The following is a 17,352-nucleotide window of genomic DNA, read 5'->3' as shown; positions in this document are numbered from 1 at the left end:
TGCTTAGTGATTTGTTTTGCATATATATATATATATATATATATATATATATATATATTCCTCTGTGTATATATATATATACATATATATTCCTCTGTATATATATATATATATATATATATATATATATATATAGATATATATATATATATATATATATATATATATATATGTATGGGAAAGGTGGAGGGGGAAACACGGGTCTTTATCTGATTATCGAGTTTATTCCTGACCGGTTTCGCTTACAATAGCTTCTTCAGAGGAGTGTGGTCTTTATCTGATTATCGAGTTTATTCCTGACCGGTTTCGCTTACAATAGCGAAACCGGTCAGGAATAAACTCGATAATCAGATAAAGACCCGTGTTTCCCCCTCCACCTTTCCCATAATTTGTCCCAATGTCTCTACATATATATATATATATATATATATATATATATATATATATATATATATAGAGAGAGAGAGAGAGAGAGAGGGGGGGGGGATTGACGAAATATTTTAAACCAGTACTCAATACTATACCTGTGAAAAGACTTGAACCTTGTGATCATGAACAGAGGAAATATGAGGAATCTGTAATATGCTTTACTAGATTTTTTAATAATATTAGAAAAAAACGAGATGTGTCCCGTAGTGGAAAAGACCAGTGATATTGTTGATAGAAGTGTCCCATGGTTTAATAACATTAGACTTGTAAAGAAGGAAAGAAAAAAAGAAAAAAAAAAGGCGAAAATGGCGCAGACGTAGAACGAATAATGCTAGAGAAATGGAAGAGGGAGTATTATAGACCAAAGACAAATTAAGCGAGATCTGATATAAAGAAGTTACACGTGGTACTGGACAATTTAGTGTTGCAGTAAAAAAATAAAATACCGGAAGGGTTTACTGATGAAGCCTTGGCTATTAAGTTTTTAGTCTTCTTTGATCATAAAATTAGAAATGTTGTTGTTAATTTTGCAATGAATACAAACCACAGAATTAAGCTATTTTTCGTGTTCAGGATTCCAAACTGCTATGTTTTCAATTGGCTGAACATAGTGTGATTAAGTCAAATATAAAACGAGTGAAATATACATTCTGTGAAAACGACCCGGTTCCTATACATGATATTACACAGTGGAAATTTCGATGAAATTATCAATATTTACGCCGATATTGTATATAAGGGCATTAAAAATAATGTCTTTCCAGTCTCAGAAAAAAGAGCGATTGTTAAACCTACATTAAAGGGCACTTTGGATTCCAAGTGTGTGTGTCCTTATAGACCGGTTTCTAATTTATCATTTCTATCTTAAGTAATGGAAAATGTGATTTTGGATAAATAATCTCAATATATGCACTCAATGAATGTAATACCTATCAATCAACCCACAGAAGACTATTCTACTGAAACATATATATGTTCTGTATTAATGATTTATTTGTATTAATGGACGAAGGGAAGTGTGGTGTCTTGATTTTTGCTAGACCTAAGTGCTGCATTCGATATATTTGTACATACTTTACTACTTGATGACTGTAGGTCAATAGGCATAGACGGTGATACTTTGAGTTACTTGAGAAGTTATTTACATGAGAGAACCTGTTGTGTGCAAATAGGAAAATAATTTTCTGAAGTACAGACATTGGAAAAATGTGTTCCCCAAGGTAGTGTACACTTAATTCTATACGTCAATAGGAAATATGGGGTCTATTGAAGAGAAACTAAGTGAAATACTAATGGACATGAGTGGCTGGATGCGCATGAAACAACTGAAATGATGAAAGGAGTGTTTAATTGCAGGGAAACAAAGTGACGATGGAGACTCGGCGTTTCTCAATTAATCATGCAAATAACAAATGTTGTAAAAGACTTAGGAGTGATGGTGGACTGCAACTTATTGTTTAGAGAACAAATAAACAATATTGTGCGAATGTCTGGATATCACTTGAGAAATTTAACCTTTATGAGAAAGTGTCTTGATGAAACTACAAAAATGCTTGTACATGGTCATATTATTACTATACTTGATTACTACAGTCCCTATATTACAGTCTACCCAATTATCTACTGAGAAAAATGCAATTAGTTATGAATAGAGCAGCAAGACTAATCAAAGGTTTGTTACCTAGAGAGGGAATAACACCGACTCTATTGACCAACATTGGTTGCCAATCAAAGCAAAAATAAAATACAAAGTCTGTCATAACACATCAAGCGCTAAAACTTGAGAAACTAAGATGTACAGGTGAGCTATCAAAGGACTTCCATATTTATTCGGACTTAATTCTAAGACACAGTGCATAGACCTAATGACCATAGTCCTATAATTTGCAACTTGGTCTTAGGGCCTTAGAATAATGTGCACCACCGCCCACGTCAAGACTGCAGAAAATGTTGCGGTCTTCAGAAAAAGACTAATGTGGTAGGGTGGCAATAAAAACACCTACTTTGGTAACAGTATGCATTAATTCACAATTTGATAAATTCACACAAGAGACAAAAGAGGCGTGGTCACACCTTGCAGGCTACAGAAAATCTGACGCCAAGCGGGGGCTGGCGGGGGCGAACATACTGGTACATAAATTTACATTCATTATAATACTCGACAATATAATCAATAATGAAATTGATGTCTAACGATACCTATAATAATTAATAATACAATGGGGGTAAAATATACAACTCCCAATTGAGCAATACGTAACTATATCACACAACACAACACATATGGCAGTAGCGTGAGGTCTACTGCCATATGTCACCTACCCAGGTACAGCTTGAAGTCTACCGCCTGATCCGCGTTCCTCCAGCACGCTCCCCTCACCTGTCCATCAAACATGTGCCCTGCCCAAATACAAAAAAACGTGACCTATCCACGTGACCTGACCTAACCTATTTGTGTCATTCTCAGAAAATGTACGAAGTGTGTATCGCTAGAATAAATGCATGGAAATATATAATTACATGTTTATTTTTACATTTCTTCTTTTAATATGAATGTAATTAGAAATCCAATTATCTAGCTAAGTCATCCTTAGGATATGTACAAAATCTGTGTTTATCACTAAAATGGAAATGGTAGACCTCACGCTATAGTGCTAACGGGAGGTAGACCTCACGCTATAGTGTAGTAGACCTCACGCAATAGTGTAGTAAACCTCACGCTATAGTGTAGTAGACCTCACGCTATAGTGTAGTAGACCTCACGCTATAGTGTAGTAGACCTCACGCTATAGTAGCACCCACAATGGTACGATACTACAACAGTACCACACCATCACACTAATTACTAAAGACAGTTATTCAGCGTGTTATGATCTTGATTATTTTACGATAACACAGAACTATATCTGATGAGTGTGATGAGTCGGTGACAAGCGTCGATCACTCGACGGAGTGCGGCATGGAAACAACTCCACAGTGTAACTTCGCTACACTCGATCAGTTTCATAGTTGCTGGCTAACTCTTATTTAACAGATTTTGCCATCTCGACTCGCACCTTCGCTGCGATAACACTCGTTAAATATTTTCTTGCCAGAGCCCGGAAGAATATTATCGCAGGCCGGTGTACATTCCGTTCATAGATTACGTGCTGTCTGAATTAAGATATCGTTTCGGCGAAAGCAGTGTGGCTGGAACACTTCAGGTGAAGGAACTCCTCAAAGGTCCGAACACAAACGCAGCAGCTGTTCTACAAGCTGCAGAGTTGTGTCAAACAGATATTGAATCACTACCTCTTGTAAAAGCAGAAATAGAACGTTGGACAATATGTTCCCCAACGTTCAGTTCTCTGATGGACGCGTAAGTGCACGCGAGTGCGAATATGTTTCCCAACATATGCCTTTTGAAAATTGTGTTAACGCAACCGGTGTCAAATGATCAAGCTGAGAAGTCTTTTTCGGCACTTAAAAGCCTAAAAACATATCTTAGAAGCACAGTTGGGCAGGAACGCATGAATGGTCTTGCATTGCTCTCAGTGCATAATACCATTCCCATTTCCGTGGAGTAAATCCTGAACAAATTCTCAGAAAATAACCGCCGTTTACTTTTCACTTGATGTGTTATTGCGTTGTGTTGTTGTATATTCGTGTCAATGGTGTATTACTGTTGCATTATGGTACCAAAACACCATTATTATTAATGGTGTGTTGTATTATTTGACGGTAATTGAGTAGTGAGCACACATTTATGTTTTGCAGAGCGCGATCTAATGTCATGTTATTTTCATTAATAATAATATAATTTTTTCACTCATCTCGAGTTTGATTCTCCTAGGATAAACACTTAGTGCGAATTTATTATTTGAATTATATTTGTGAATTATATATGATTTTACATACAATTACGAGCAAAACAGACTTAGGTTTCTGGACCCATCTCCAAGCCAACAGTATTATTCTTGAGGTTAAAATATCGGCGTGTTTCAAGTATCGGTTCGCCCCCCCCCCAATAACATTCCTGGATCCGCGCCTCCGCCAGATATATTTATTCGACTACAGACAAAGCCCTCACAGTGAAGGAGGCCAAAGGTAGAATGTAACAAAGGATAACTCGTGTGGCAACTACCACAGCCAGCTGGAAATGTCGCCATACATGTGGGTCTTGCTTTTCTCGGACACAAGTTCCCCTCACAAAACTGGTTGTGCAATTCTAGTATACCTTGTCATTAGGTCCACAATGATGGCAGAATGTATACAAAATTATGAATAAATGAACGAACGAACAAATCAACAAGTTAAGTTAGCGAACACCCATATAGTAATACTTGATAGGACTTGTTAAACTGGGACAGGAGAAGCACGAGAGGACATGGAAAGAAAATAAAAAACATAGCTACAGAAGAGATCTGAAGAAAAACAGTTTTCCACATATAGTGGTAGACACTTGGAACAAGCTGGACGCAAAAACCATTCATGAGTTTAAAGCAAACTAGACACTGCGAGATACAAAGGCGGGACACACGAGCGTAGCTCCCCTTCCCGCAAAATACAACTAGGTAAATACAACTAGGTAAAATACAACTATATTAGATCGATATCTATCAACTAATTCACCAACATGAGATGAAATAACACACACATCAGAAAAGATCTAAACACAGTATTTGTGTCTACGCGCTTATTGAAGCGCAATGTAAACAAACTACAAAGGATCAATTAGCTAAACTTACTCAAAAGGAAATATTTAAGAAGAGCTGTCTCCCCTTCTTTCAAAAACGTCTTCCACCCACTAATGAAGATTTTAGGGGATATCCAGGTCGTCCCAAACACCATCTTCATACACATCTTTACAGAGGTTTGCGTAGTCATGGTTTCGAACCAGTTGGATGATTGTAGTCACTCCGACGAACAGAATACTACTGCATATCGATGCTCGAGCTTGGTGGACCAGGCGCGACTAAGGCGAGGATGGGAGGGAGGGGTGGATTAACGAGAGCTGGTATATTGTCTATTGGGTTTATATATAGTTACCACACTCAGTTAGGGCGTGTTCGTTAGATTATCAAATTCTATGTCAATGGTTGTTTACCTTGCCTGACAAGTAGGCGTTAGGTATGTATAAGCTAGTAGTTATGTAAATTTTATTATGTGACTGAGTTGCCAAGTAACATATTACTGGCATTCGTGTGCGCGGAAATTTTAAAATGAATAAAATTTATATATATATATATATATATATATATATATATATATATATATATATGTATATATATCTATATATATATGTATATATATATGTATATGTGTATATGTATATGTATATATATATCATTGACACAAGATGAATTGTAAGATTTTTTGCTCGCGCTGTTACTGTTGAACGCTGTTACGGAATGTTCCTGATAAAGTGTACTAGTTGTTATTATCTGTAATCGTACCTGGTGCCCTGCGTTCGTATTGTTGGATTTCAGTTGCCATTTTCCTTCATGTATTTTTCATTCTCCTCCGGCGGGCCTAGTTAGCCTGTTTTTTATGTCTTGGTCATGATTCATGGTTTTGAATTACATTTTATATTCATTCATATCTTCAACCAGGGGTCTTGTTTTGCTGGCAAAATGGGAGAACTTCTTATTCTTCTTCTTCATTGCAGGTACTCCGAAACAGTTCATATGCACGGTTTGTTGTACACGGCATGCCACTTTTATTAGCGGCGTCATCCTGATCTCAGAGGAGGGGTGAAATACCCCTCAATCGCAGGCGGCGCCAGGGAGAGGATGTGCCTCCAAGAAGTTGAGGGATGCATCGGAAGGGGAGACGTTGAAGTGCCGCGCCAACCCTGTCGCGGTGAGTGGCGGGCTGAGTCCTACGCAAAGGATTTTTCCCTCCGTCGTTTGCGGGTCTGGTACCCACTCGGACCTCAACCTTGTTAGTGGTCCGGAACCAGGGCCTCCAAGAGAAATCTTTTTAGGCGGAACAAAACCCATTTGGCGCCCCTAAGACTTACAAAATTATTTTGAAAAAAAAACGAGGATAATTAATGTGCATCAAACTTCAACAAGATGTGCTCATTTATTGATCATATGTTAAAACATACCGGTATTCAAGTAATGTGATAATATTACAATTTTTAACATGACTTAAATGTTTATAGTAAAACCTTATCAAGGAAGAAATTAGAATTTTTTTTAATTATATAAACGCATTTCTGGCGTAATGAAAGATGATGTTCCGGGTCACTGTTTTATTGAATCACTGAATGTACACCACTTATCCACTCACTCGAAACCCTTTCACTCTCAATGCTCGCTAACAACTCAAACCGACGCGCCCTGGAAATGTCCGCGTCTTCCGTGAGCATTCCCTGAAGTTCCATTTACTCAAATTGTTTTCATTTATCCTCTTCCACACAGAAAATAACAGACACTCAAAATAATACGATAATTAAGTTGATAATATAACAATAATCTATTTTACATTCATTCAACTTTTGCATTACAATAATAGAAATGATAAATTAATTACGTAAACAGAAATGACAATTATGATTTCTTCCTGAAACTTCTAGAACAAGTTACACACGTACGAACACACACACACTTCCAATTACGCACTTACTTACATTCCTACATGAATATATAATACTTTCTTATTTGCAAAATTTCTAATAACGCTATGAAAATCAACTTGTCTGGCAATGTTAGACTCAATGCTTAATCTTTCTAGGTCAACAAGTCGAGTTTGTGACAGTAGACCGCAAATAATTTTTTACAAGTTTAAGCTTGCTGAAAGATCTTTCAGCAGATGCTACTGTAGCTGGAATTGTCATGAATATTCTTAAAGCTAATACAAATATTTGGAAATAATTCACACAACTTGTATTTTGTTAACAAATTTAGCAATTCTAAAGGTTTCAGCTCTGTTTTTCCAAAATTGGCCTTGTGTACACTGGTAAATGTTACATTTCTTCTGCAAGATCTTCATCATCAAAGTCTGAAGGATACTGATGAGCTAACCTTGTTGCTTATTTTCTAGCTCACTTTCACACATTGTGGGAAATTTCCACTATTTTTTTCTTCAGCCAACCTCTTAACAGCATTAAACCGTACAGTTAATCCACTAACAACATTATCAATCAAAACATAAAACACAGTTTTTTCTCAAATAAGCCTCTTCTGGGGAATCATCTGTGTCATTCATTTCTGCCATATTGGCTTCAGGTGTACTTGTGTCATCCTACATACTTGTTCTCTTCCGATCTACATGTCCACGTCCATGGCAGAATTTGATTTCCATCTTAAGATTGAATGCAACCTCTTTGGCTTCATTCCAGAAACCTTTCCAGTTACTTCGTAACTTCACCAAATTTTAAAGAAGAGTTTCAATGTTAGACACCTCCACACCCAAAGTGAGATGCCTAGCTTGAATTACCTTGTTACAAATATCTATTGCAGCCAAAATTTTATACCAAACTGCCGACATTAGCACACAAATAAAACTTCTTAGGTATGTCAATACTGCGTTTATTTTCTTGTCTTTGCTGTTAAGTTAAGCTCTAACAGATCTTGCATTGCTAATTGGATACCATTAAGATGAGATGCAAAAGGTTTAATACAGTGAAGTCTATCAGACCACCTGGTTTCTGACATGCCATGTGGAGAACAACCTATGCGTGTCTTAAGTAATTCCTATAGTTTTGAGCTAGAGCTGAACAAGTTATATATTGTTTGAACTGTTCCAAAAGATGTGATTGCTTCTGGTAAGCACTCGGCAGCATCGTTTCCACATAAATTGAGAGTATGGCAGCCATACGGAGAAAAGATTGCCACTGAATTCTGCTCTTGTATTTTTGCTTGAGCGCCTTTATACTTTCCTGCCATGTTAGCAGCATTATCATATCCTTGTGCCCTACAGTCGCTCAGAGGAATGGCATGCTCTTCTAAGGTATCCATGATTAATTGAGCAATCTCTTCCCCCCTCTTACTGCTGCAATCAGCAAACATAAGAAATCGTTCTTGTACCTCATATCTCTCATCCTTTGAATTCAAATACCTCAACAGAAATGTTGTTTGCTCAACATGAGAAGAGTCTGGAGTTGCATCCACAATAACTGCAAAATATTTTGAAGCTCTTCTTTCCAACAAAATATGTTGTTTCACAAGGTTAGAACATGCTGAAATAAATTCATTTTGGGACTCTGGCGATAGATAATGAACATGAAGGCGTTCACCTTTTTCCTGGTATTCCTTAAACCATTTGTACATGTTCTTGGAGAATAGGATCTCACCTTGATAGCAGCTCAATTAGACCTAGGAAGTTACCATTGTTTGGATCTCCAATCCGATGTGATGATCCACTAAATGCCAAACCACGTTCCCCCAGAAAAAGAACATCAATTATACGTTTCAATACATTGCACCATTTCACTGCTTCAGCTTGGTAACTTGCTTCTAATAAAGAATCAACCCTTTTTTTTTTTAGATAAAAGACGTCTTTCGAGCTCTTTCCAAGCTATGTAATATTCCTTATGGTTCTTGCTCTTTTCATGTTCTAGGACCCTAGCACTTAGTTTTCGCCACTTTGTACTAGCTGTCCAACCTCCAGGAGATGCTAGTGCAGCCCCCCTTAAAGATGAAACACTAGTGGTGTGCCAAAGCAGTCGACATGACAAACAGTATAATGTTTGTTTCACTTGACTCCAAACAAGAAACTCTCTTGAGCATTTCTCCATTAGTACCACGGAATTTCAAAGTAATTTCTGGAAAAGCTTGTTTGTCCAGGTCATTTGGAAATTGTTTAGGAAGTGGGATGTGATCGATGGTAATATATTTTTCTATTTCTGCTTGAGTAGGAACTTCATCTGAATGCACCCAATATCAAGGCCAGTAACTGACTTAGCATTCGTACTTTTAGAACGATCATGATGTAGCTCTTCTCCAGTCATACTTCCATCAGAAAGAGGAATCTTGCTAACCTTTGCACCAACTGAACTTACTGAAGAGTCTGGCTTTTCACCGGCTTCTTCTAATTCTTTCACGACAGAAAGGTTTGGAGAGTCTTCTGCCTGAAGTGTATTAGGCCCTAATAGCCCAACCTGGAAAAGTGTCTGCTGCCCAGCCTGCCCTTTTTTCTGCCTTGCCTCTCTTGCCTTCCTTTCTTGTCGTTTCTGCCATCCTGATTTGTGTGGATACATTCTCAATGGGTTGTTTTACGGTAAAAAAAAAAGAAAAAAAAATCGTATGTATGTATGCGTGTGTGCATGTATGTATGTATGCATGTATGTATGTATATATGTACAGTATGTATGTGTGCATACGTGTGTATGTATGTATGCGTGTGTGTGTGTGCACATATACCGTATTAGTTTTATCTACCCTGGTGCTGAATAAGAGAGAGAAAAGTGATTAAGCGAAAAAATACACTATATGTATGAGTTAAACACTGAAAAAAACTTGCAATGTTTGAAACCACTCACCACTGGTAGCAGCTGTCAAAGCCGCCAGTTTGGCTTTCAGTGGTCGGGATTTCCTGCCGCGTAATGTCAACAATGACAGGTTCGCACAAACCAATATACATTCTCTCATTGGCTTATAAACCGCATTCGCCAGATAGCGCTCTATACTTTCCCGCAATGTTTGAAATTGAAAGACGTAAAGGAAAATTCAGTTCAATGGACAGAGTGGGACAGTAATCGTGAATGTCTTAAATTCGACAAAGTAGGCAAACATTCAAGTTCAACAAAAATAATTACTGCTAATAATTATCAATGCATCATATCAGGAAAATGCACTGCCAGCAATTCACATTAAAATACATCACACTAGCTTACCAAATCCTTGAGGCCAAACCAGTTTTATCACCGGGATTAATTTCGCTACATTATTCCGAGTTTGTTAGTAACAAACACTCAAATATTCCTTCAGTCTCGGGCCCCTCCGTAGCTCTCGGGCCCCGGAACAATGTACCTGCTGGACCCCCTCTCATAGGCCCTGTCCGAAACTGTCCATGCATGAACGCAGGAAACGGTGTCCATTGTATACCAATGCAGTGATGATACCCGGAGAAAGCTAATGTATCTCACATACACAGTGATGCCCAAGTCATCTCAGGGGGCCATTACTCAGAATGAATGCCTTTCCTAACCTCTGCGTTACGGCGAGGGCTCGAACCGACGCGTACACCACCCACGGCAGTAACCTCCCCAGTAAACAGCTTAAGCTAGTGGTTTCCAAAGTTTTTCATCTTGTTACCCAATTTAACACGGCACATAAAGCATGTTATTGCTTTCACAAAATGTTTTCAACACTGATATATATGGACAGATTAAAATACTAGAGATATTGTCGTCTCTTTACTGTATTTGAGCATAGTGCTTCTCTAATGACTATTGCCAATGATGTCAAGAACATTAGTGTGGCAGATGGAGTTGCATGGTTGAAGCTAGTTGAGGAATTCTTGGTTGAAAGTGCCAGCCTGGCATCGTTTGCAACATTCAAGCGAGTCCTCTTTTTTGTTTTCATCAGCAGAACCCCTTCTCACAGAGATACGATGTTGAGAATTATACCAACAACTTTAAGGTTCTCTTGTACAGAGTTGGCGAGTCAGCTTGTGAAATCCAAAAGGAGTCTTCATTTTGATTTTAGAGTTAAAATTTCAAGGCTTCATTGGCTCGCAGTGTGATCCATTTCTCTTTTGCAGGGAAATAATCATCATGAATGTCTTCATCCTCATCAGGTACAGAGTAGGTGTCACGCCCCACCTATGGGCCAGGCTAGTCGAAAAAAAAGCCGTGCGCAGCTTGGACGACTGATAAAGAGTTTAGGCATGATAAACTCTTCGTTAAAATTAATTACTATTTGCTATAAAAACACATACAACATAGAATAGGCGAAGATGGGCTGGAACTTCTTTATTGCTTATACGTTCCTACCGACTCGGTCGTATAAGCAATAAAGGAGTTCCAGCTCATCTTCGCTTATTCTTCCTCCACCCACACTCTCATCTGTCTAAACCATTCATCCACATACAACAACATAAATGGACATAGAAAAAAAAAATGTTACATGAATTATAAATGAATAATTAATTACCAGATAGAGTAGCTGGGTATCGTTTGTATGCTACACGTAAGAACAGGTGGGTAAAACGAAGTCTTAATTATGGTGTAGACGAGTCTTGATTCTAGTTGCTGGAAATCGCACCAACGGAAAGTCGTCTGGTCCACTCTTCAGATCTCGGGAACAAATGAGTTATTTGAAGAGAGGCTGATGCACAATAACTCCTGGTAGGGGAATATTCTGGTATTCGGGAACATGTAGGAGATTTGTTGATGTTTCGTAGTCGAGAGATAACAGAGAGAATGTCGAGTTGTACTTAGTCCAGCAGCAGTCTGGAGATGTTCGAAACAATTCGGAAAACGAAGGCTTTTCACTTCGCGTGGAGACTGCCAATTTACGGGTTCGGTACTTGAGGTCCAAAGGAGTTGTTTAGTTGAATTGTCGTAATTGACGAATGTAGAAAAAATTCTACGTAGATTCAGATGAGCCGTAGGCGTCCTCTTCTTTACTGGTCTTCTCTTTTCTCTGCTGTTCTCCCTCGATAGTCTCTCTTTTTGTGTCGTTTTTCTAATGTTTTTCCTGGGTCGCTCTCTGCTTCGTCTTTTATAACCCGGGAATGGGTGCTTACGTTTCCGGGATGCGAAAATGTATCCAAAGTAGGTAGTTTAAATATCTCCAACCAATGGGAAAGCAGAACATACTTTCCCGCCAAATTATGTAAGGTTTCTGAGCAGCTTGGCGTCATCTGACAGTACGTGCTCCCCAACAGACTGTTATTGAGCAATGGTACACATTTAACATATGTTATGAAATGCAATTTATGAAACACAAATTATACACAACGCATAATATTCACGCAAGACGTGCCTTAAAATACAAACAGGAGACTTTATTCACACAAGGACGTGACACAGCACAACCACTGGATTCTATTCACGCTAAGGACGTGACAGTAGGGATGGATGATCCACTGAAGACTGGCTATTTCTTGGTCACTCTCTGGAAAGAAGTGATGCATGCTTGTTTCAAGCCCCTTCAAATGGTCGCTCATGTAGAAGTGATCCAGTATCACGACTATTCTCCTCAACAAACTGGTCTAGGTTGGGGAACTGGGCGAACACTCCTTTCTCCAAGCGCCAGTCTCAGTTTCCCCACAAATGCAGTCACAGTTTGATGAGCGGCAATGACAGTCGTGTTTCGGCCCTGGAGTTGCAGATTACCACTGTTCAGCCAAGGAAATATTTCAGCCAAGTAACAAAGTCGAGCAAGCCACTCCTTATCAGTGAACTTGGTAACAAAAGGAGATCTTTTTTGTTCCAGGAATTCCTAACAACCAGCAAACATCGGCGTGGTAGAGCAGAACTTGATACTGCTCTCTCATGTCTTTGCACAACTTGAATATGCACGAATTCACATCCCTGGACTTGATGAAGTTGACTATTTTCAACACATTTTCAAACGCTAACTTTAGATTGCCAGGCAGGATTTTCGATCTAAGCGTATACCGATGAATGATGCATAGATTAAATTTCTGGATTCACAGCTTTTGTGAGGCCCCGTAATACACGATGACCACCCATCATCGACGGTCCTCATCGACGGAGACCTGGATTAAAAACAACAACTATTATAGATTGTTAGTTAGTCATTCTTACTTATTTTTTGCGTTATAATTACATGTTTTTAATTTAATTTATTTTGGTACTACAGTATTTCAGTACGACAGGCACGATATTCTTTGTGAATCACGTACAAAATATTAGCTATACTACAGCTACTTGTACAATAAATACAACTATATATGACTATATGCCATGTAATTAATTGTATTTATACTAATTTAGACGAGTCCCATCCATTCTTGGTAAAAAAATAAAAAAAAAAAACTGTTGATGATATCGAAGACATCTTTTTCCTTCGTGGTTGTCAGGAGATTCTCGCATGATAGGAACTTTTCTTTGATCTTGTCCTGGTGGACGTAATGGACGAACCCAAGGAGAACAGCACAACTGTCTACGTCACGCAATTCATCAAATTGCAAGGAAAATTTACTATATGAGCTTTCCTTGATCTCCGTTGTAACTTGAGACGGGATATTTGATGCCACGTCATTGACTCGTCGGCGGATTGTGTTGTTGGACCTAGAACAAATTGCAATAGAAGGGTTTTTGGCTTTATCTTGTTTATTAGGTCCCTCTGATGAACATACCAAAAGTCTCCAACTTTTGGACACCGGGAAAGTGGTTAATTTGCATAAATTCAAGATGGCCGCCGTCCAAAGCTTCAATTTACAGATAACTTTTTTCTGGCTGCTCCCAGACCCTATAAATGTATTACAAACAACGGTTTTTGGCTTTAACTTGTTTATTAGGTCCCTCTGATGAACATATGAAACATAAATTCAAGATAAATTCAAGAAATACAGAATGAGGCATTGCAAATGTGATATGACGTCACCATGACGTAGTATGACGTCATTCAGAGGCATGATAGGAGTTCGTATTCACTTGGATCATCGGTGCTTGCATCAAAGTTAATATTTTGACAGAGTCCTTTACATTCACCACATGCACTGGAACATTCAAGCTCATTCCGTTTGCAACTACAGCGTTGAGTGTCACAGTTGCCCTTACACTGACATCTGACCAATTTCAGTAGTGAATCAGGAGCCACTGGCGAATCCATCGTCTTCGGTTCAAGCTGTCCCTTCCGCAGACACCAGCCCCATTTCTCGGGGTCCACACAGTTCCCCATCCATTCCTGGACCTGACAATAAACACGGAACGAGTGGTATTTGGCTGCATCAGTTGTTGGGGGAAGGCTGTGAACTTCAACAGTAGTTGAACTTTTTCCCACCTTGTTGCAAAACTTTGTCTTTCGTAGTCCGTCAAGGGTGTCATTTCCTTTTCCCCCGTACAAATAAACCAAGGACTTTTCACCAGCTGATGATATCGCGTCTTTACTTCCACTTTGGCAACAGAATGCTTCTAAACATTTCAAGAAACCGTTGTCTTCCCTTACTTTCCTCAAGGCAGCCCCTTTACCAATATCATATAGTCGTGAGGTTGTGTCACATCCACAGAGTGCATGGACAACTGGCAGGACACTACAGATGCTTTCACCGAGAGCTTCTGCTACTGAGTTAATATGCCAACATTTCCCACCTTCCTTGCTCGACTTGAAGTACAAATCATTCATCCCTCGTTCCACATAATGACACAACAGCACCAACAAGTCTGTGTCCTCACCTATCACATATGTCACGGTTTCCCTTGCATGCTCAATTCCCTTCTTCGCAATCATGACATCTGCATCTGCTGGCGCATTGACACAGTCAATTCCATTTGTCTTGAATGTTTCACACAATAAGTCAATGAAGTTTTGCTTATTGTCCGAGTTCGACAAGAAGTTTTCCTTTTTTGACCGAAGGGGCATGGTTGGAGTGTACATCACCTTTTGACCAAAGACTCCTTTTGATCGTCGATTGTGTGTCATGTCCTTGGTAGTAGGTCCTGATTTATAACCGTCGAATACAACCACCGGGTTGAGAAAGTTTTTGGAAATATGCTTCATGTACATGCTTGCAATGTCCTCAAATGTGTCACACTTCTTCCATGGAATCCTTTGCAATAAGGAACCACCATCCAGAACATGGGTCACAGTCCTTTCTTCCTCAAATGATTCCAATGCAGACTTGGGAACAACAGCAGCTATCTCATCTCCTAGCTGTGGTTTATTGGCTTCCCTGAGCCTCCCCCACTTATCGAACAGAGCAGTAGGGTAGCTAGACAACTCATACGCAAAGACCTCTTCAACACCTAAGTCACTGTTATTAGCAAAGATGAGGAGCCTCTGGAAAAGGAGCTGTGGGTCGATTGGTACTTTTTCAGCACTGATTGTAACCTTTGCACCCAACGACACAACTTGATCTTTCTTCCAAAATGAAAAGTCAAAAGCATTGCTGCCTTCCATCTTCTGCACAATGTTCATACCAACCTCATACAGTAAATGAGGATTGGCCGAGGCTGGTCCTGTCACACCGTTGGCAATATTTCTGAGTTCATTTGATTCTTGAAATGGATCATAATCCTTGAAGAATGCGAGAACCTTCTCTGTGTCCTTCCTATCTCGTTCACGCCTTGCTTCAGTCATTTCTTTGTGCTGCTCAGAGGTGTGGAAATGCTTCCCTGTCAGTTCTTGCATAACTTCACTCACCGCAGCGCAGGCTGGCATAGCAAGTAACCAGCGCAGGCGTTGCGTTTCCTCCATGCCCCTACCACGTGTCAATCCACCATTCGTTTTCAAAGAGCGCATCAAAACCTGCTCTATAACCAAGTCGCTTGGCAGTCCTGCCCACAGCCGATCACTTCGACGGATCACAAATAGACCGGAGTTCAATTGACAGAACATGTCTGGGTTGAGCTGCTCAAGTTCAATCATATCTTGAATGTACACATGGGCTGACTTGGCATAATTGTTAGGAGATGAGATAGCTGCTGTTGTTCCCAAGTCTGCATTGGAATCATTTGAGGAAGAAAGGACTGTGACCCATGTTCTGGATGGTGGTTCCTTATTGCAAAGGATTCCATGGAAGAAGTGTGACACATTTGAGGACATTGCAAGCATGTACATGAAGCATATTTCCAAAAACTTTCTCAACCCGGTGGTTGTATTCGACGGTTATAAATCAGGACCTACTACCAAGGACATGACACACAATCGACGATCAAAAGAAGTCTTTGGTCAAAAGGTGATGTACACTCCAACCATGCCCCTTCGGTCAAAAAAGGAAAACTTCTTGTCGAACTCGGACAATAAGCAAAACTTCATTGACTTATTGTGTGAAACATTCAAGACAAATGGAATTGACTGTGTCAATGCGCCAGCAGATGCAGATGTCATGATTGCGAAGAAGGGAATTGAGCATGCAAGGGAAACCGTGACATATGTGATAGGTGAGGACACAGACTTGTTGGTGCTGTTGTGTCATTATGTGGAACGAGGGATGAATGATTTGTACTTCAAGTCGAGCAAGGAAGGTGGGAAATGTTGGCATATTAACTCAGTAGCAGAAGCTCTCGGTGAAAGCATCTGTAGTGTCCTGCCAGTTGTCCATGCACTCTGTGGATGTGACACAACCTCACGACTATATGATATTGGTAAAGGGGCTGCCTTGAGGAAAGTAAGGGAAGACAACGGTTTCTTGAAATGTTTAGAAGCATTCTGTTGCCAAAGTGGAAGTAAAGACGCGATATCATCAGCTGGTGAAAAGTCCTTGGTTTATTTGTACGGGGGAAAAGGAAATGACACCCTTGACGGACTACGAAAGACAAAGTTTTGCAACAAGGTGGGAAAAAGTTCAACTACTGTTGAAGTTCACAGCCTTCCCCCAACAACTGATGCAGCCAAATACCACTCGTTCCGTGTTTATTGTCAGGTCCAGGAATGGATGGGGAACTGTGTGGACCCCGAGAAATGGGGCTGGTGTCTGCGGAAGGGACAGCTTGAACCGAAGACGATGGATTCGCCAGTGGCTCCTGATTCACTACTGAAATTGGTCAGATGTCAGTGTAAGGGCAACTGTGACACTCAACGCTGTAGTTGCAAACGGAATGAGCTTGAATGTTCCAGTGCATGTGGTGAATGTAAAGGACTCTGTCAAAATAGCAACTTTGATGCAAGCACCGATGATCCAAGTGAATACGAACTCCTATCATGCCTCTGAATGACGTCATACTACGTCATGGTGACGTCATATCACATTTGCAATGCCTCATTCTGTATTTCTTGAATTTATCTTGAATTTATGTTTCATATGTTCATCAGAGGGACCTAATAAACAAGTTAAAGCCAAAAACCGTTGTTTGTAATA

The 17,352-nt window shown here is 39.6% G+C and overlaps 1 protein-coding gene across 1 annotated transcript in view; it reads right to left on the bottom strand.

The window, feature by feature from the left end:
- The window catches only part of LOC143025483 (retinol dehydrogenase 12-like), a 144,571-nt gene extending 139,205 nt beyond the window's left edge, over positions 1-5,366 (bottom strand). Inside the window, exon 1 of the mRNA XM_076185210.1 lies at positions 5,157-5,366. Within this exon, the coding sequence (XP_076041325.1) occupies positions 5,157-5,295 (139 nt within the window). The 5' untranslated portion in view covers positions 5,296-5,366. The remainder of the gene's footprint in view (positions 1-5,156) is intronic.
- Between the last annotated feature and the right edge of the window lie 11,986 nt (positions 5,367-17,352).

This window comes from Oratosquilla oratoria, chromosome 5 (assembly GCF_046742065.1).
Source record: "Oratosquilla oratoria isolate Oo_2021 chromosome 5, ASM4674206v1, whole genome shotgun sequence".
Lineage (NCBI taxonomy): Eukaryota > Metazoa > Arthropoda > Malacostraca > Stomatopoda > Squillidae > Oratosquilla > Oratosquilla oratoria.
This window is presented reverse-complemented; position numbering and strand designations above follow the sequence as displayed.